Source organism: Talpa occidentalis, unplaced genomic scaffold (assembly GCF_014898055.3).
Source record: "Talpa occidentalis isolate TD23 unplaced genomic scaffold, MPIMG_talOcc4v2.1 talOcc4.10, whole genome shotgun sequence".
Lineage (NCBI taxonomy): Eukaryota > Metazoa > Chordata > Mammalia > Eulipotyphla > Talpidae > Talpa > Talpa occidentalis.
Genome location: NW_023600993.1, coordinates 10,866,068 through 10,887,219, shown reverse-complemented (window position 1 = coordinate 10,887,219; position 21,152 = coordinate 10,866,068). Strand labels below are relative to the sequence as shown.

The 21,152-nt window shown below is 43.9% G+C and overlaps 1 protein-coding gene across 1 annotated transcript in view; it reads left to right on the top strand.

Moving 5' to 3' along the window:
* The window catches only part of ACP3 (acid phosphatase 3), a 40,694-nt gene extending 19,827 nt beyond the window's left edge, over positions 1-20,867 (top strand). The window contains exons 8-11 of the mRNA XM_037519841.2: positions 2,379-2,461; positions 4,411-4,514; positions 8,252-8,421; positions 19,966-20,867. Coding sequence (XP_037375738.1) covers positions 2,379-2,461; positions 4,411-4,514; positions 8,252-8,421; positions 19,966-20,084 — 476 coding nt within the window. The 3' untranslated portion in view covers positions 20,085-20,867. The remainder of the gene's footprint in view (positions 1-2,378; positions 2,462-4,410; positions 4,515-8,251; positions 8,422-19,965) is intronic.
* The last annotated feature ends 285 nt before the right edge of the window (positions 20,868-21,152 follow it).

The following is a 21,152-nucleotide window of genomic DNA, read 5'->3' as shown; positions in this document are numbered from 1 at the left end:
CAAGTTGATGGCACAAATCAGTTTTCCCATTGATGTTCAAAGACATTCATTTCTCAATGATGCCCCTTCTCAGCTGGGTTTGGCCCTTTGGTATACAGGACACCCTAGACCCAGGCAAGAGGACGCCCAACCCTTGCATCTCAATAGGTGGGTGGAAGAGAGAAATCAGGACCAGGCAGGATGGGGAAGATACCAAAGTCTGCTAGGGCAGGTGGGTGGGCAGATCAGGACTACAGAGCTTGTCGGCTTTGGAGGGGTGAGTGAGGATGTTAAAACTAAGGATGAAGAGCAAAAGGCAGTCCCTTATGTCAGGTTGATGTCACTATGACACATTTCTTTTTATTTTTTAAGATTTATTTATTTATGCATACAAGAGCTGGGGTACAGGCCAGAGGTGTGGAGGTGAGAGGATTCACCAGAAAGAGAGTGGGGAACATTTACAGGCAGAGTGACCAAAATACACTGCTGAGGGGAGCAGCAGGCGAGACAGGAGAGGTCTGCTGCACCACGTGGGTTGCTCCCTGGCTAGGGATAGAACTTGTGCCGCAGCAGCTGAGGATAGCTTCATAGGTTGCATCTTAACCCCCCTGTGCCACCAGGGAGGCCCACTATGACATATTTCTAAGCCACACGAGGGCTTTCAAGTCGGGATTCTAGCTTGAGGAAATCAGTACAATCCCATCGGGACCCAAACGATTGCCAGACCCTATTCATGACAGCATCAGGACAAGTTTCATAGAAACCCAGAAGGCAAAACACCCTGGGGACTGAACTAGGCTTGGAGGATGTTCTCTCAGGGCAGCAGAGTGGAGAAAGAGCTCAAACCCGCAATCGGAAGGGAGTCAGTGATCGTCACAAACGCAGCCAACAGATAGCGGGCGAGCTGTAGCTGCAGAACAAGTGAGGTGTGAAGTCAGAGGGTTGGGAACAAGGCAGAGCATCCAGGGCGAGCCCAGATGGAACCTGTGTCGGGGGGAGCTAGAGCAGGAGACAGGCTGTGTGTAGGGCCAAGCCCTACCTTGCGTGCTACACAGCAGAGGCTGCAGGGTGGACATTGGGCCTCACCAGCTCCAAACCCCTTTAGATGGTGGAGGCGGGGCTCTCCATTTAGTCTCCCAACCTAGTCACATGGGCTCAGGAGTTCAGTCTCTTGTTACTCAAAATACAATCCTGGTGCCAGCAGTGTCCACATCACCCAGCATCTGGCTAGAAAAGAAGGTCAGTTCCCACCTCAGACCAGGGGAATCAGAACCTGCATTTTAGTCAAATCCCAAGATAACTTCATACATATATCTAAGCTTACAAAGCACTTCTCTAAATGCAAGAGCTAGTAAAGAAAAGGATGAGGAGAACCAGGTGGAAGCTGACAATGGTCTAACACTAGACGCGCAGGTCTGTATATAGTAAAATGTGGGGTTTGTTCTAGCAACTTGCTCGTGCTTCCTCCTTATACTTCCTTTGGTTACTAGAGACTGTAGTAAGAGGAAGTCACTTCCCCTTTCTGGGTCTCAGTTTCCCCATCTGATGAGTACACTAAACTAGTTTCTATCCATCAGTATTCCCTAACGTGTCCTCTTGGGTCTTGGATTCAAAGACTGGCACCTGTGTGAACATACCTGTTTTCTGGAGAAGTCCACAGCTATTGATAAGACTGGAGATTATTTCCTGAGTGATTCTTGCCAAATCACAAGCTCAGCCTGTTGTTCAGATCTGGCTAGATAAAGAGATGTGCCAACCACGTGCCTGATGAGTGATGAAGTGTGGAACACAATCCTGCAGAGAAAACACAGTCTAGGAGATCTTCCAGACCTGACCAGCGTCCCTCTGCCCTTTGCCAAAACTTCTGTCTCCTCCATTGCTTTTAGGGGTGACCCTGTTCAGTAATACTCTCTTCTCAGCCACCTGCTACACACACACACACACGCACACGTGAGCATGCACATAAGAAAACCCTGAATGCTATTTTAGAACTATCATCACAGTCAGAAAAATGGTCCCCAGATTAATCCACAGCCTACACTGACATCCAGAGAGCTGTGTCCCCCACGGCCTCCCACAAGGGTGGAGAGAGAGGCGCCTGCTGTCATATCAGGCCACCCTTAGAGAAGGGCATTGACTGACACAGTCTGAGAAAAGCCCTGTGAAGTCATGTCCAAGTTCTGAGCCTCTAACTTGAGCTTTTGGAATCCCATGTGTGAATGCAGCACCCTGGCCTCCCTAGCTCACGGCAGGTATGGACAAAATTAGTTCTTTTCCTCTCTTCTTAATTCTTGAGAATTATGCCAGAAAGACTTGCTCCGTAGGATGAACAAAAAGCTTGTGAACTAAAAATAAGCTCATCTTGGGTTCAGCTCATGACTGATTTGTCCTTCTTTAAGGCGTCCTGGTCAAGGAAATCATCAACCAAATGAAGAGGGCCACTGAGCCAATAAACCGCCGAAAACTTGTTATCTATTCTGCCGTAAGTATCTCTGGCTCCATTCTGCCTCCTTTGTCCAAGTGTGTGAGTACTTTGAGGACAGGAGACGGCCTCTTCTTCATCATCGTTTCCTGATCACCCAGTAGATGGCAGATAAAACTTTAAAAATGAAGTACATTGTTCTGCGCCTCAAGCAGTTTATCATCCAATACTGACAAGAAGCTAGGTAAACAGGAATGCCATACAAAGCAAGGTGGGAAGAATTTAGAGAAGGGAAAATCACTCTGTACCAAACTTAAGCCAGGAGAGAAGAGGACAAGTCAAGTGTGCAGGGTGTGGGGGCAAATTGGAACGTGGGTGTAGAGCAGAGCCGTGGAAGGAACTGTCAGCTGAAGGAGATGTGTCGGGTCTCCATGGATGGAGGAGGTGGGGCCACTAGCACAGGTGGTCTTGGAACAGGCAGGTGACCGTGAGACAATTAGGTTTGACATGCCAAGGGGCATCTGAGCAGGAAACTCCAGACGGGACAGAGGATAGAAGAGGCAAAGGGAGCTACAACTTGAAGGTGGAGCTACATTTGGGAGCAGAAAGAACAGAGCGAGATCTTGGAGAAGACTTCCATCTGGGACAGAAGCAGGGAGAGAGACACAGGTGGGGGAGAAGGCCTGGGCGGATCATGCACTGGGCGGCCATCCGCGGAGGCTGGGGTGTGCAGGGGAGGGGCTGAGCGTGCCAGCTCACATCCCACCCACTTCTCCATGACAGAGGATTTCTCAGATGTGGTTTGTCTGCAGAGAGCCTTGTTTCCAACCCTTAAGGAGATGGGAGAGATAGTTAAAGTTTGCTTTTTATGTGGGATGCTAAGGGGTATAGACTGGAGGAGGGAAGAGAGTATAGTGCTTCCTGGAGGGACATAGGTCTAGAATGAGTTGACTGCCAATTTTTCTAGTTATAATCTAGCTTCTGATTCTGGTAATTCATCAACCTGAAACTCTTCTTTCTCTGGTAAATTGGTTCTAACCTCTTTCTGAATATGTGTACATGATCTTATAGTTTATTTTTTTTTAAGATTTCATTATTGTGTAGAAGAACTGGGGTGTAGGCCGGAGGTGCAAGAGGTGAGAGGATTTACCGGAAACAGAATGGGGAGCAGAACAGGCAGATCCACTGACATACACTACTGAGGTGGGCAGCAGGCAAGAAAGGAGAGGTCTGCTGTGCCATGTGTGTCACCTCCCTGGCCAGGGATCGAACTCAGGCCACAGTGATGCTAGCATGATAGTGCTGAGGCTTAGCCCCTAGGCCAGCAGGGAGGGCCCTGCCTTATAGTTTAGACACACAAATGTAACATTCATCTTGTAGCTATAGAGGTTGGGGACTTTCTAAAAGTAGGTGGCTAACTGGTGGCAAAACTGGCAAAGCCAGTCCTCTGTGTCTTCCAGCCAGTTGGAGATAAAGATCTAACAACCATGTTTAAGTCACACTCTCTACTGCCAAACATTTTGTCCTCTCTATGCCTTTATAGCCTCATCTATTCTCCAAGTTGAAAATCACAGATGACTGTAAACTATAGGAAAAAAAATCTAATTTTAATGTGTTCTAACATTTTAAAATGTAATGAAAATCAAGCTAAAACAGAGAGCTGCTCTACTGGGAAAAGGCAGGGGACAAAATCAGAAGACTTGGCTCAAATTTACCTTCTGCCATTTTGTGGTTATATGACATTAAGTAAATTACTTAATTTCTCTGCGTTTCCGTTTCTTTAGCATTTAAAAGGAAATAATGATATGTTTATAAACCTCACTGCCCCTCACACAGCAGAAACTCAACCAAAATTAGTTCTTCCCCTCTCTGTTTAATTCATTGGGGTATGGGAAATTTAACTGAGTCAGAAGCCTCCTGGTGTTCTACAAATGCTTAGTACACACCTGTTGAATGTAAATCTGAACCCGGGTAAAGATCAAAACCAATTTTGTGTCAAATCCCTGCAGCATGACACTACTGTGAGTGGCCTGCAGATGGCGCTAGAGGTTTACAACGGACTCATCCCTCCCTATGCTTCCTGCCACATAATGGAGTTGTATCTTCACAAGGGGTAAGTGTCTAAGAGGTACTTTTCAAAATTAGGATCAGTAGATGGAGATCGTAGATTTTATTATTGTCATTGTTGACTTAAGGGTTGTTGTGTCTACCTACCTGGCTGGTTTTATATTCTGGGCAAGGTGGTAGCATGTAATAATACCTTTGCCAGTTTTTCCTTTGTTTTCTTTTTAAATATTTATTTATTCATGCATACAAGAGCTGGGGTACAGGCCAGAGGTGTGGGGGTCAGAGGATTCACCAGAGACAGAGTGGGGAACAGAACAGGCAGATTGACTGAAATACACTGCTGAGGGGAGCAGTGGGCAAGACAGGAGAGGTCTGCTGCGCCATGTGGGTACTCCCTGGCCAACCGGGGATTGAATTCGTGCTGCAGAGGCTGAAGACAGCTACACAGTGCTATGCTTAACCCCTTGCGCCATCAGGGAGGCCCTGTTTTCATAAGACTTTTACTGGGAAGAGTACTTAGACATTAGATGCAAATTTGAAAACCTCCCTGCATGACAGAAATTACATTTTAAAAAATGAAGGTGTTTAAGAAGTATGCAGACATCATCCTGTTCTCTTAAAACAAAAACTAACAGAAGACGCCGTGGGAAAAATTAAGTTTTGTTAATGGTTATAAAATAATGTTCTTTTAGTTAAAGAGTTCAGACAGATCCATGCAGCTTCTGGTGATTCCTACCTAGCAGTTCAGGGATTTTAAGCACAACTTCTGAGCAGGGTTGACTCTGTGGCCTGGCGTGGTCCTTCCCAGCTGACCAAGGTTCAGCTTGAATGCTCTAGAAAGACAGCAGTGAGAGTGACCCAATGTCCTCATTAGTCTATAACATCAGGGGTTGCTAGGCCTGGGCAGACCTGGCCACCATAGCCGAGGTCATAGCAGAAATGCGTACCTGTTGTGACATGGTATTCTCACCGGGAGGAGGAGAAGGATTTATTTCTGGTGAACCACCTTGCAGTTTTAATTGATGAAATAAGAGCCAGGAAGGAGCCAAGTTAGGGCCATGGCCCCAGAATCTTATTTCTGGGTTAATTGGGGAGGTTCCTTTTGCCCTCTTCTCAAGGGGTCACAACAGCCCAGGCTGAGCCCACTTACCTCTGCAGTCCCCAGGACCCTGTGCCAGAACAGCCCATGTTTGGTTTAATGTTCTGCTGTCAACATCTTGAAATGCATAATGATTTTTATTTTTTTTAAGATTTATTTATTTATGCATACAAGAACGGGGGTGTAGGCCAGAGGTGTGGGGTGTGAGAGGATGCACCAGAGACAGAGTGGGGAACAGAACAGGCAGACTGACTGAAATACACTGCTGAGGAGAGCAGCGGGCGAGACAGGAGAGGTCTGCTGCACCATGTGGGTAGCTCCCTGGCCGGCCAGGGATCAAACTCGTGCTGCAGAGGCTGTGGATTGCTTCATAGTCTGGTGTTTAACCCCTTGCGCCACCAGGGAGGCCCAAAATGCATCATAATTTTTAAACATGAGTCCCTGTATTTGTTTTTGAAAATTTTATATCCCTGGCTGTATATTTCTGGCCCTTTGAGCATGCAGAGCGGGAAAACAGCAGCACAGAGGCCTCATTCTAACCAGCGCTGTCAACATTTACAGAGAAAGTGAGTCTTGGGAGTTAGGCAAGGGTGGGGTCGTATTTATTGACCCTCTGACCCTGCGCCAGGCATGGTGGGGTGGAACTAAAATGAGGTCATAGCGAGCCTTGCTCTCGAAAGTCTAGAGTCAGAGCAGAGAAACCATAGCCACAGCGTGGAGAGTGGTCTGGCAGAACAGAAAAGCGAAGGCGAGATAATAGACATGTAGTGCTCTCTGCATCACAATTATGTCTGCTTCTTGGAAAGCTGCTCCGGCCCGGAGGTAATGATCCAGCCAAAATTCCAGGATCAGCTCCAGGAGCAAACACTGTCTCTTTGGGGACAGGATAAAGAGGCTTCCCCCTTCACTGGCACCTCCCGCCTCTCTGAGGTCTCTGATCTTGAGTCGGCTTCATTTAGGATGATGCAGCATTTGTCCCACAGCCTCCCTTTCCCCACCCCCTTGAGTAAAACCATGTGATGAATCCAGAGGGGGGATTTTCAACGGAGAGATGTAAACAGACAAAAAACAAAGAAAGTAACCAAAAGTCACTCATAGGTAGGATATTGGAATTTTTTTAACAGTCCAGAGAAATATCAAAAGTTTAAGTTCCATTGCTTTCATTATCTTTTTCTTTTAAGTTCTTTGTTTTCAATTACAGACAAGTATACATAGCATAAAAATTTTTTTTTAAACTGTTGCTACTTGACAGCAATAACTTTTTTTTTTTTTAAAGATTTATTTATTTATTTATTTATACAAGCACTGGGTACAGTCAGAAGCGCGGGAGGGTGAGAGGATTCACCAGAGCCAGAGCAGGGAGTAGAGCAGGCAGACTGACCAAGTACACTGCTGAGGGGAGCAGCGGGTGGCAGGAGAGGTCTGCGCGCCATGTGGGACCCTCGCCTAGCAGCCGGGGATCGAACTGGAGCTGCAGAGGCTGAGGGCAGCTTCGCAACCCAGCGCTCAACTGCTGCGCCACCGGGGAGGCCCCTTTATTTATGTCTTTGTGGGGTTATATTTAATATCCTAAAATGATCACACTTATTTGAATGTATGCCAGCTTAACTACCGTCTTTCAGTTACTGATGTCACAGACATCTTTTTCAACTTACTTGCTTTTAAATTAGGAACAAGGGGTATTTAAATTAACAAATACTGTAGATGTCTGCGTATTAGATGACCACGAGTAAGATGATCACACTCTCCCCTGGAAGAAAAGAAAGAGAGCATAGAAATAGAGGAGTTTTAGATTTATTTTTATTTATTTATGCATGCAAGAACTGGGGTGTAGGCCAGAGATGGGGGTGGTGAGAGGATTCACCAGAGACAAAGTGGGGAGCAGAACAGGCAGACTGACTGAAATACACTGCTGTGTATTTCAAAGTGGGGAGCAGCGGGCAAGGCAGGAGAGGTCTGCTGTGCCATGTGGGTCAGATCCCTGGCCGGGCATCGAACTTATGCTGCAGTGGCTGGCAATAGCTTGATAGTGCTGAGACTTAACCCCTTGCAGCACCAGGGAGGCCCAAGTTTTAGATTTTTGCCACCTAAAGTACATAAACCTTTAATGTTGTAGATAAGATCAATGAAAACATTCTTAATGTATTTAATTTTTAGTTAAGTACAAATGTTTAAAATAATATGCTAGGGGCCTCCCTGGTGGCGCAGCGGTTGAGCGCTGGGTTGCGAAGCTGCCTGCGGCCTCTGCAGCGCCGGTTCAATCCCCGGCTGCTCCCCGGCCACCAGAGGAGGGTCCCACATGGCGCGCAGACCCCTTCTGCCACCCGCTGCTCCCCTCAGCAGTGTCCTTCGGTCCTTCTGCCTGCTCTGCTCCCCACTCTGGCTCTGGTGAATTCTCTCACCCTCCCGCGCTTCTGACTGTACCCAGTGCTTGTATAAACAAAAACAAACAAATAAATAATAAATAATTTAAAAAAAAAGGAAATTCCACCCTCCTGTTCTGTCCATCCTGCTCCAGTCTCCTCATGCCCATAAGTGAATTGGCTAATGTTTACTCATTCATAAATTCTTCCATGGGTCCTTCAACGGACATGTTACAGGCGAGTGGAAAAATTCAGGGACAACCTGACAAACACAGAACTAACAGAGCTCTCTCCTCTGCTCTCCTCTCCTCCTCTCTCCAGGAGCTACTCAGTGGAGATGTACTATCTGAATGAGACACGGCACGAGCCATATCCCCTCACACTGCCGGGCTGCACCCACAGCTGTCCTCTGACCAAGTTCGCTGATCTTGTTGCCTCTGTGATCCCACAAGACTGGTCCACAGAGTGTATGCCCAGCAACAAGCACCAAGGTACTCGGAAGGCTATGCATTAGCATGCAGGCAGAGTTCTGCAGAAAGAGCAGGATGCTCTCAGAGCAGAGGGTGCTGTCCTAGTAAAACATGGCCGTGTCCTCTGGCTTTGAGAAAATTGGGTTTTGGGTGATAATTGTATGTTTCAGGGACCCCCAACTTCAGGTAACTCCTACCTCTCGTGTGGCCCTGCCTCTACTTGCTGTATACCTTGACTTGGTTTCTTCATTGCTAAGATACACTCAGAGCTCAGACTTAAGTTGATAGCGATGCTACTCAGGACCTTTTGTTGTTCAAGGATGCTCAGATTTTGTGTGAGCAGGGTTGGGTGAGGTGATTCTTCAAGTGTCCGAACTGAAAGAGATTTCAAACAAAATACAGAACTGAGAGTGAGAGCAAGGAAGAGAAGACTTTAACCCTAGGCTAGTGGGCCAAGGACAACTTATTTGTTCCCACCTTCTCACAAGGGAAGGCAAAGAAACTAGCTACTTTGGAGCAAACTAGAGAAACCATCTACCCTGGGAAGCTGAGCAAAATGCTCATCACACTGAATATCAGGGAAACACAAATCAAAACTACAATGAAATACCACTGCCACTGTGAGAATGTCCACAGCCATAAAGGAACTCTCATACCCTCTCTTTGTATCCTAATGGTACCACATATTGACTGGCAGAGCTGGGGGAAAAAAAAATACCCCTTTGTACTCTTTGGTCCTGGAAAATTCATGTGATTTATGAAGAAACAAAAATCAAACTTGCCAAAACACTGTCTATGATACATAACAGCTCTTGGAGCACATGCCTGTTAGCAATAAGTAATTTGATGAGAGCAAGAGATTCAGGCATGACATGGCAGAGCTGAGAGCCCCATGTGGGCTTTCTCTTGAAGTTAATGGCTAGAGACGTTGGATTTGAAATTGACTTGAGAGGGGAAGAGCACAGCAATACTCATCAAGCAGGAACAACATAAGAAAGATGGGATGATTCTGAATGCCTCCGAGAGGTGTTGGATTATTGCAAGTGTAGCTATATTATCTGTTCTGAAGACAGAGGAATCTGGGAGGCTTTGATGCTGTTCTTTTTAGAAACCTTAAGCAAGCTCATAGATCCTGTTGAAACTACCCTCTGTATGAGAAGAAATTATGTTCCAATGGCTCTCTTTTGAGTCTTGTCAATATAACACGTCTAGAAACAGTGTGCGGAGTTGCCATTGTGGATAAAGATGAAATGGTTCCCGGAGGTGATTTCTGCTGGATGGCAGAATCTAGAGCACAGCACTGGGAAAATTGACACATCGACTGATGTGTTTATTTGTATCATTTTTTGTAAGTAAATATTTGGCCTTGGATCCATCATCTAATAATTCTTTTTTCTTCCATGCATGGAATTTTCCTCCAGCAGTGATCCAAATGTAAAATATTGAATAATGTCACCACTAGGAAATTCAAAAACATTACCTCTATAATGAATTTTGAAACGTGTGTGTTTAATTAGAATAATATTCCTAGAGGACAGGTTTTAGAGCCTCTATTTTGCTATACTTTTTTTTTTTTTTAAGTAACAAGAGGGAAAATATAAATATAAAGTAAAATGACTTGACTGGTTTAAATAAATATTTTACATTGTAAGTGTTTTTAGTTTGTGGAGATAGCCACATGCAAAAGAGTGAAACTGGACCACTCTCTGACACCGTGCATAAACATTAATTCAAGATGGATTAAAGACTTGGATGCAAGACCTAAAACCATAGAAGAAAACAGGCAAAATACTCCTCAACATTGGCTTCAGTGATGTTTTTAGGGACTTGACTACAATGGCCAGGAAAACAAAAGTAAAAATAAGTAAATGGAATGACATTAAATGAAAAAGCTTCTGCACAATGAAAGCAATTACCATTAAAATAACAAGACACCTTACTGAATAGGAGAAAATATTTGCAAATCATACAAAACAAGGGACTAATAGCCAAGGTCTACAGAGAACTCATATGGTTTAATAAGAAGGCAAATAATCCAATCCAAAAAAAATGGGCATAAAATCTAAATAGATTCTAAAAAAGACAAACAGAAGGCCAACCAGCACAAGAAAAATGTTCATCCCCGCTTAGCACCTGAGAAATACAAATCAAAACCACAATGAGGCACCACCTCAAGCCTGTGAGAATGGCCCATATCAAAAAGACCAAAAACAAAAAGCGATGGTGAGAGTGTGGGGAAAAAAAGAACTCTCATACACCCTTGGAGGGAATGTGGACGGTCGCACCCCAATGGGAAACAGTATGGGTGCTTCTCAAAATATTAAAAATAGATCTTCCATGTGATCCAGAGATTCCGCTCTTAGGCACTAGCTGAAGATTATAAAAGTACTAATCTGAAGGATATTTGCACTCCTATGTCCATTGTAGCACTGCTTACAACAGCTAACTCTGGAAACAGCCGAAGTGCCCAGTGACAGATAAACAGAAAATGAAGATGTGGTGTATATACCCAGGGGTTTGCTGCTCAGCTATCAAAAAAGAAAGATGAAATCTTGCCATTCTCAACAAATATGGGTGGAACTGAAGTGGATTATAGTAAACTAAAGAAGTCAGAAGGAGAAAGACAAATATCAGATGGTTTCACTCAAATGTGAAATAGAAAGACACAAAACAAAGGAAAGAACAAAACTATGCTGAAACAAACCCTCCCTCGAAAGCTGCCTGCAGAATTGAGGCCACCAGAGGGAGAGTGTGGGGGATGGGGAGCAAAGGGGGAGGTGATCCAGGGGACTATGGTGGAGGATTAGGGTGCTTTTGTGGGTATGTTGTGGTGACATATATCTGAAGATATGCCCTTACATCATATACAGTGTTGTAAATCAATGTAACCTCAATAAAAATAATGCAATTTTTTTAAAAAGTGAGAAAGGAAAAATGTATTTAGTTTGGATTTTACTACTTTAGATTGAGACTAATTTGATGGATGACTGTTTCATCTGCTTAAGGCAGTACTTAGTCAGAAAATGCCCTTGGGAAATTTAGTCAGAAAATGCCCTTGGGAAATTTACAATGTAGTGAGGAAGCAAAGAGATAAGAGATCAATATTGTACGGAATAACAAGAATTATGTCCTATGACTATAAGGGTTGCTATAAGAACAAGAGTTAACCTAGATTTAGAGGGAAGGAGGCAGTCAGGAATATCAGGGAAGGCTTCCTGCAGGAGGTGGCAACTACACCATTTCGAAGCCATTTGGATTGCGGTTTCTTGTAGTGTGGTACAATGTACTAGAAAGGCATTTGTCAGATGTCCTAGTGGCTTGAAGCTGGAAAGGATAGGATAGAGTAGTTACTCAGCAGAAATTCAGAATCCAAAGATATTCCTACAGATTTTACTTATGGAGCCAGTTCTTTTTTTTTTTTTTTTTAATTTATTTATTTATGCATATGAAAGCTGGGGTACAGGCCAGAGGCATGGGAGGGTGAGAGGATTCACCAGAGACGGAGTGGGGAACAGAACAGGCAGATTTACTGAAATACACTGCTGAGGGGAGCAGCGGGTGGGTCAGGAGAGATCTGCTGCCCCATGTGGGTAGTTCCTTGGCCAGGGATTGAACTTGTGCTGTAGAGGCTGCAGACAGCTTCATATGTTGTGTCTTAACCCCTTGCACCACCAGGGAGGCCCCTTACAGAGCCAGTTCTAATAAAAGAAAATGTCATCTCCATAAAAGGAAGGATTTGACCCATTGTGTTCCCTGTTATATCTGTCCTCCTCATTGAAATACACTTGTGTCTGGCATGAATTGGTTCTCAGTAATTGTTCAATGAATGTATAGTTACATTTTTCTCCCTGCACCTACTCTTTTCTATCTTGATTAGCAGCAATATCCAGTAACATGGGAACCATTTCTCATCCCACCTACTCCTTCATCCTCCACAGCCAGTGTGTCACCTCCTCTTATCAAATCTACCTGTAGTGTGTTTATAGAAATCTTGTTCACACAATATCAGTATCAACAATTCATCATCCATATACAGCACATATATATTTAAGCAGCAAAATGTTAATAAAAAGAAAACATAGGAATTGGTGTCCCAGAGTAGAATGTGTGTGTTGCTTCCCAATTCTGAGTTCAGTGACTTCCCTTTGGTAGCTTGCAATTAATCATGGTATCCTGGTGGGAATATTTTTACCTCAGAAATCAGCATATGCTACCAACCAAGAGGTTTGACTTTTTGTTTTCTAGATCCACTGTACTGACAAATCAATGTTTTTCACTCCTAGAAAGTTTGTTAAGGGTCCCCAAGAAAGTGAATTCAAGACTTGAACTTTAAAGAAAAAAGGATTAGATTTGACATGTATGCTATGAAGGAATGATGCTAAGGGCAGCAGATAAACAGTTTAAGAAAAGAGACTGTGTTCTGAGAAATTTCTGGGACAAGAAGTGACTGCTGGGATGGAAGATCGCTCACCTTGGCAGGGACACCATAGAGCTGCGTGAAGCTGGGAAGGTGGTAGGGCTGAATGACTCCTTTGTGGGGCTACCAAGTTTAATGAATTAGAGTATAGGATGCCCAAATAAATGTGATAAATAGCTCTAACTAGTGCAGTTTTGTAATTTGTTGAAAAATAGCTGAATTCAAGACATTTAGAGGGTCATGAGGAAGCCAATACAGGAAGCAGGACAAAACCACAAGTACAGGACATGTCATATATACCAAGCAACATTACTCCTTAGGGTATTGCTACCCCCAGAGTCCTACCCACCCCTATAAGCAATGTTAGCAGCTAGTGCTAGTACACACAATTAATTTAATTCTCATATCAATTAAATATAACAGAACCTTTGCTGGAAAATTCATTATAAGACTAAGGTCTATACCATGTTAACTTGAAAAGAATTCAAGTTATATTCAAGTTGTATTCAAGAATACAATTCTACTTTTTTTTTTTTTTAAGATTTATTTATTTATGCATACAAGAGCTGGGGTACTGGCCAGAGGTGTGGGGGGTAAGAGGATTCACCAGAGACAGAGTGGGGAACAGAACAGGCAGACTGACCAAAACACACTGCTGAGGGGAGCAACGGGCGAGACAGGAGAGGCCTGCTGCGCCATGTGGGTTGCTCCCTGGCTGGCCGGGAATCAAATTCATGCTGCAGAGGCTGCAGACAGCTTCATAGTGCAGTGCTTAACCCCTTGCACCACCAGGGAGGCCCCAATACAATTCTACTTTTTAGAAAATGCTTATTTCTAAAATTTTACTAACAGAGCCATACTAGCTTCTCCAGGACTCTCCCAACCCCTAACCTCAATCTCCAACTGCAATTTTTTTAGGAGGGAGATTTGGGTGGAAAGTTCTAGATTCCCTTTATAACCTTTATAAAGTTGAGAATCCACGTGATGTATACACATGCCCAATATTCAACCAGTAGTTTCTTAAAGGCACACAATTCATACCATTTTCCTCCTTGAACCTTTAGCCAGTAGGATGTAATACAAAAAAGAATTTTTCTTTCCTAATTGAATAAATGTTCAGCCCTCCTGACTTAGTCTGATTTCCTCAAGGTCGAGTCCAGATGTCAGAAACCTAGAACTCAATTATTCAATAAATAGGAGAGATAGAAAGCTATGAATGAACCCCAAATGTGACTGTACTATAAGACCCACTCATTGACATCTACATATGTTTATACCAACATGTCTGTTATTTGGCCTCTGTATTCAGCATAGTCACCTTGTCCCGCCATTGCTATTTAGAGCCCACATGACACCTGTTTCTCACCTCTCTTCCCTCAGAGATGAGTCTGATTTTAATAGCTTCTACTCATCCTTGTTGCCATTATTGTCAGTTTCCCTTTGGTATACGCTGGGCCACTCTTGTACTCCCACTCCTGCCCTCAACCTAGACAATTCAGGCAGCATAATAAGGGTCCACCTCAAGAACTGCCCACCACACCAGTATCCCACTCTAGATCAGATCAACCTCATGGTCTTCCACTCTGATATGCCGAGTGGAGAGGAAACTTACCGTCACCATTTCCAACTAGGAAAGTCGAACTTTCTATTTCAGTCTTGGCAGGACTTTTCAGCACTGTCCGGTCAATGCATTCATCCTTCCTGGGGTCTGTTTTTTATAGGAAGATCTTGTTATTTTCCCCAGGCTTCTAATTCCATCTGGCTTTTTTTATTCTCATGAGATGTCCAGAGAAGAGCAAGACAGTTGACCAAAAACTCTCAAGTTTTCCAGTCACAACTTCAGAATACGGCTTTAACCTGCTTTTTCTGCCTCCACTTGTTCCTCTCTGAGTGACCAAGCTCCTTCTCTCATGTGTGTGAGAGACTTCGTGTATCTAGTCCTGAAACTTAGGACTAAGTGTTAGTTAAAGCTCCAAAACGTGGCTTTGCTTTCTTCTTTGCACCATCCCCTCTATTGTGAAAGTGTCCAAATCTTCTCTCATCAGAAAGCATCCTCAGTGCCTGTGCCATCTCATGCTCTTCAATTCTGATTTTCTTAAACCAATAATGTACATTCGCTATTTCCTCGTCTCCCTCTTCCTCCTGAACTATTCTGCAAAGTGATGTTCATCCTTCATCTCTTTATGACATGTCCCTTTTGAAAGTCATCAGAAGCTAGTTCAGTGGACTCTCTTCCTTTTCCTGTGAAGTAGCTATAAATGGCCCCATTTTACAGAGATGAAAACTAAACTGGGAGAGTGACAAGCCACAAGCAAGAGAGTGAGGCCTCAAACCCAACCTCCCCAATGCCCTAATTCCCAGATATCCTATTCCCTTTCCAACCTGCATTGTTTTGTGAACTATTTCCTTAGGACAAATTCCCCAAATTCCCCAAAACAGGATTCGTGCATCTAAGTATGTGAATATTTACTAAACGATAGATACGCATTGACTACCTATTATGCACTCACTATGCCTATGTAGCAGGTGAGGAAAAAGAGGCCAGAAGATTACACTGGTGTGACCATAGACCTTGGCAGGGGGTGGGGAGCATGCCAGGAGAACAGGAGCTAAACGGGCCCTGGCAGTTAAGTCTGGTGTGTTTCTGGACACACAGAGCCAGAAAACACTCAGCAGAGGCTGTTAGCCTAAGGCCAAGGGTCAGAGAAGGCTGCTAAAGGGGGTGATGTTTAAACAAAACCTGAAGAAAAAAAGGAATTAACCAGGCAAATGAAGGTGAGGAGAGGAAAGAATTACAAGCAAGAGAAAAGGTACAAAGGCAGAGAGGTTAACGACAGCATGCACATTTAGGAACCGGAAAAGTCTGTCTGTGCGAATGCAAAGGGGCCCGAGAGGCAGCATTAAGTGTCTCCTAGGTCAGGTTGAGTGGTTCTGGCCATTAACAATGTGGGCAGAGGACAGACAAGGTGACTGGCTTGTTGTTCTAGAAAGACCCCTTTGGCTTCAGTGGGGAGAGTAGGCTGGAAAGCAGTGGGACTGACAGCAAGGAAAACAGTTGGGGGGCAGTTCTAATAGTCCAAGGACTAGGGTAAGTGAATGAGAAAAGAAGAGTAGACAGGACTTAAGGGTTAATGGCAAGAGGAAGAGGCTTCGGAAATGGATGGCCAGAATCATTTTCAGAAAAGTAGGATCAATTCTCGCCGCCTATAGCAGCTCACGTGTTCCCAGGCAGTAGATGGTTCCTGCACTAGACCACTTAGCTGTAAGATGCAACCGATTACTCACCCTCAGATCTAGAAAGTTATTTTGTCAAACTCACAAAATCTTTTACAGTGCAAGGAAGCATATAGTTTAAAAACTGAGAGAGAGAGAGAGATATTGATTTCCTACCAGCCCCCAAATGATTGTGTCCCAGGGTCCTGTTGGTTTCCTCCTTCCACACTCACCAAGAGCCAGTATTACCCAGGCTCCATTTTCTGTTTCCATAGCCCTTATTTCCACATCTACATATAGAATTCTAGGCCTGTTTTTTTTTTTTTCCCACTGATTATATATGAATAAAAATTCATCTCAATCCTATATTTGAATCAATCTTTTGGACTCCTCTACTCTAAATTGACCCTTTTTTTAATGTACAGTCTCAATTCACAGCCTGTTTATCTTCTTGTTCACTCAAGCTAGAGCCCATGGGGTATCCTTGACCTTTGCCAATATATGTAGTCCGTCAGAAACCCTATCAAGTCTATTTCTGGAGAATCTTAAATCCTCTCATCTGTAATCTCAGGACCAGAGTTCCAATGCAATCTTATCGAAGGCATTTTTTTTAATTTTAAGGATTTATTTATTTATGTATACAAGTGCTGGGATGTAGGCCAGAGGTGTGAGGTATGAGAAGATTCGCCAAAGACAAAGTGGGTAACAGAACAGGCAGATCCCCCAAAACACACAGCTGAGGGAAGTGGCAGGCAAGACAGGAGAGGTCTGCTGCACCTTGGCTGGCAGGGGAATCAAACTCGTGCTCAGTAGCTGGTGATAGCTTGATAGCGCTGTCTTTAATCCCTGTGCCACAAGGGAGGCTCCTTGAAGGCATTTTAATACCTTCCTAACAGATCTATCACTACCATGCCATCTTTTCCCACAGTTTTGGGTTGTTGTGTTTTGGTTGGTTGTTTGTATTATTGTTTAGCATAAACAGTTCATGTCACTTACACATGTGGTAACTGCTGAGGACTTCCGTTTGTACCAGGAGAAAACAGACCCGATAAAACTCAGGCCCCAACACATATCTGGTCTCACCTCACCGTAACCCATACTCCAACCTCATCCAGGTGCTAATATCCCAAACCTACCTCGTTCTGTCTCAAGGAAAAAAATCTTAAACTCTTGTTCACCTTAAAGACCATTCAAATCTTTTCATTTTCTCAGAAGACTTTTCAAATGCTCTTCCAAATGGAACACCCTGTGTTAATTGCAGCTTTTTCCCTGTTCCAGTCTTCACACCTCTATTTTGCTATTGTCTATCTGCTTCTCCCACTAGATTATGAACTTCTCAAGAGCAGGGTTCTGTGGATCTCTGGAACCCAGCACACATTGGCCTGGATGTACACACTGTCTAGACAAGAAAAAGAGTAGGAACTCATGACAACATAGCCAATTAAAATACTGAAAAAAAAATCATTGAAAATAAATTCCAAATGCAGAAAGTCAGCATAAAAGAACCTAATTGTTAAGAATCATCATCTCGGCCTTCTCCTTTCATTTCTAATTTACTCCTTTTCTTCCTTCCTCGATTCTGTTTATTTCCCTCCAACTTTACATTAACTCTGTATGCTAGGGCATCCAGCCACCAGGATCTAATTTTATTAATATTCACTAACTCATAATGCTGAGAGGCATTCTGAAATAATAGATAAGAGTTGTAACACAGTTTTATCATTAATTTTTTAATTTATTAAAATTTATTAAGTGCCTGCTCTGAGCCAGATACTGTTGTAAGTGCTTGGGTTACATTCATGAGCAAAACCACAAAGGTTCCTGCTTTCCTGAAGCTTACATTCTATTAGAGGGAAGGTGGGAAAATAAGAAAATAATAAATAAGTTCTTTGGAAGGCAAGGGTAACAAGTGCCAAGCTGGGGGTGGGTGGAGGATAGGTATTTTAAGTAGACTGTCCTCATGGAGAGGATAAGCCTTGAGCAGAGGTGATGGAGTTACCTGAGGCAGAGATCCTGGCCATGGTTAAGAAGGGGGAATGTGCTGGCATGTTCGAGCATCAGCAAGAAGGCACATGTGGCCAAAAGACAATAACTGAAGGGAGAGTGGTCGGTGAAGAAATCCAGGGGGTTAACAAGGCCAAATGACAAAGAACCTCAGAAGCTGTTATCATCAGGACTCGGGCATTTATTCTGAGTGAAATGAGTATTTATTGAGGACTTACTTAGAGAAATGGCATGGCTTGACTTGAAGTTATTTGACTGCTGTATTGAAACTGTAGGGGGTTAGGATAGAAGTGGGAAGCAAGTCAGGAGGGTGTTGGTGTAACCCTAGCACAGCATGATTGGGGAGAGTGAGGCCAAAGAAGGAGAGTTGTCAGTGGTCTCTGGATACAGTTTTTGGTAGGACTGACAGGATTTCCTGACAGATTAGGTAAAGGATGTGAGCGAGAGAGAGAGAGAGAGAGAGAGAGAGAGAGAGAGAGAGAGAGAGAGAGAGAGAGAGAGAGAGAAGAGTCAGGTGAGTTTTCACCTGAGCCACTAGAATAAGGAAGTTTCATCAGTTGACCAGAGAGCAGATTTGAAGTAGTGATGGGACTTGTTGGGACTTGTTGTGATTGCAATGCTCATTGGCCATCCAAGGGTTGAGTACACAGTGGACTATAAGAGTACTGAGTTTGGGGAGATTTTGATTTGAAAGTCATTCGTGAATAGGTGGGTGGTTTTAAAACCTTGAAACTGATAAGACCTCATGTGCGCCATGGGGCCAAGGTTAATCTGCTTAACTTTAGCCAAATTATATAAGCTCTCTGCTTCTCACATTACTCCTTTTGACTCCTTTTGTGATAGTTGAGACTGTATCAGTGACTTTCAACTGTGTTCCATGGAGCAATAGTGTTGTGTAGACAAAACTTCCTGGGTTAGAGAGATATTTGCTCCCAGGCACCTAAGTCAACAAGCAACCCCATATTCTTTTTTTTTTTAAAAGATTTATTTATTTATTATTTATACAAGTACTGGGTACAGTCAGAAGCGTGGGAAGGTGAGAGAATTCACCAGAGCCAGAGCGGGGAGCAGAGCAGGCAGAAGGACTGAAGTACACTGCTGAGGGGAGCAGCGGGCGAGGCAGGAGAGGTCTGCGCGCGCCATGCGGGACCCTCCTCCAGTGGCCGGGGAGCAGCCGGGGATCGAACTGGCACTGCCGAGGCCGCAGGCAGCTTCACAACCCAGTGCTCAACCGCTGCTCAACCGCTGCACCACCAGGGAGCAAAACCAATACCGCAACACCATATTCTTGAAATGAAGGTGAGACATTCATGTAGAGTTGAGACAATGATGTGACACTACAGTGGACTAGTCTGTATGGGCATAGTAATATTCCTGGTGACATAATGAATAGCATCTCATAGAAAACAGCCCCATAGATCTGTTTCATAACTGGTGAGCTAGCCGGCAGAAAGGTACAGGGTAACAATAGTCCATTATTATCCTAAAAAACGCTTACCCTCGCTAATATACACTCCAAGTTTCCTCTCTAAAGATATTTACAAAAACCAGATTCAAAGATGATACTCCATTTCTTCTAAACCCAATTAGTGATTGCAGTCAAGGACTCAGAATCTTCTTTGACCCCGAGATCATGAACAATGGATCGTTTTAAGTGTAGAAAAATGCATGAAGGCAATGCTGCAAGAGGGCCTTAGAAATACCTCAATCGATTACCTTCCCAGTGGAAGCTCTGAGGCCCTAAGGTCAAAGGTCATGCTGGAATCAGAACCGAGTCTAGTGCTCTTTTCCACCACACTGTGCTGATTTCAAGGTTGCTTCAGAAATACTGCTGAAATTTACAATTAGTGCTGAAAGCAACACTGATGTGTGACCTTCCTATTTTCTTAATGGACTACTTTTACATTAATGCATTTCCTCTTTTTCCACAGTTCTAAAGATCATCCTTGCCGTTGCCTTTGGCATGGTGTCCGGTGTCCTCGTGCTGCTGCTATTTACCTTCATTCGCTGTGGGCCCTGCTATCAGAGAGAATCCTATCAGAACATTTGAACAGATGGCTGAATAAGGGCAGACAAGCCAGGCCGGCCTCCTGCAATGCAGCGTCTCTCGGTGGTACAGCACTCATAGGACAGGCTTTCCCCTGTGGGCATCATCCCACCCCTCCACCAACCTCTGCTCTTGAGTCTGGCTAAAGCAAGATCTATGTCACTGTGACCCAGGGACCGTGCTTGACTGACTGATAGATGAGCACCCAGGCAATTTAGACAGGTCTTCTCGTCCTTGAACTTCTTGTAGCACAGGCTTCTCATGCAGCTAGAATGTAGCTCTTCTGCAAAGAGAGAGATAAGAAGCTAAATGCCAATCAGCCTTCTGCCTGCAAAGAAGAAAAGAAGTTACAAGGTGTGACAAAGACATAGATTAAAGAAAACTGGATAGTGGGGGAAACTAGACTAGAAGTAGTATCATGTAGAATGATTCCTAAGAATTAACACCCAATCAGAAGGCATAAATAAACCTCTTCTTTGGCTATGAAGTAGGTTAATACAAACACACATTTTTCTGCAAAGAAATTTCTACCCTGTGTTTGGTTGCTAGCTAGCAGTTTGTTGGATATATGTCCATATACTAGCAAATACACATATACTTATCTCATTTGAAAAAGACTTAGGAGGCGACATTTAATTTTCAGAAGGTGTAATTAATGTCAGGTGTTCTACTGCATCTCAGACCTCTTTCCCCACAATTACTTGAATGGAGTGTAACTAGAAAATCCATAGAGCTTGGTTTTGTTTTTATCCCCTCTATTAGAGCTGGATATTTTTATGGTTCTGATTTCTTCTTTTTTTTTAAGATTTATTTATTTATGCATACAGGAACTGGGGCACAGGTCTGAGATGTGGAGGGTGAAAGGATCCACCAGAGACAGAGTGTAGAGCAGAACAGGCGGATCGACTGAAAATACACTGCTGAGGGGAGCAGCGGGTGAGACAATAGAGGTCTGCTGCGCCATGTGGGTAGCTCTCTAGTGTGGATCGAACTTGTGCTGCCGAGGCTGTGGATAGCTTTATTGTGCTGCATCTTAACCCCTTGCGCCACCAGGGAGGCCCTGATTTCTTT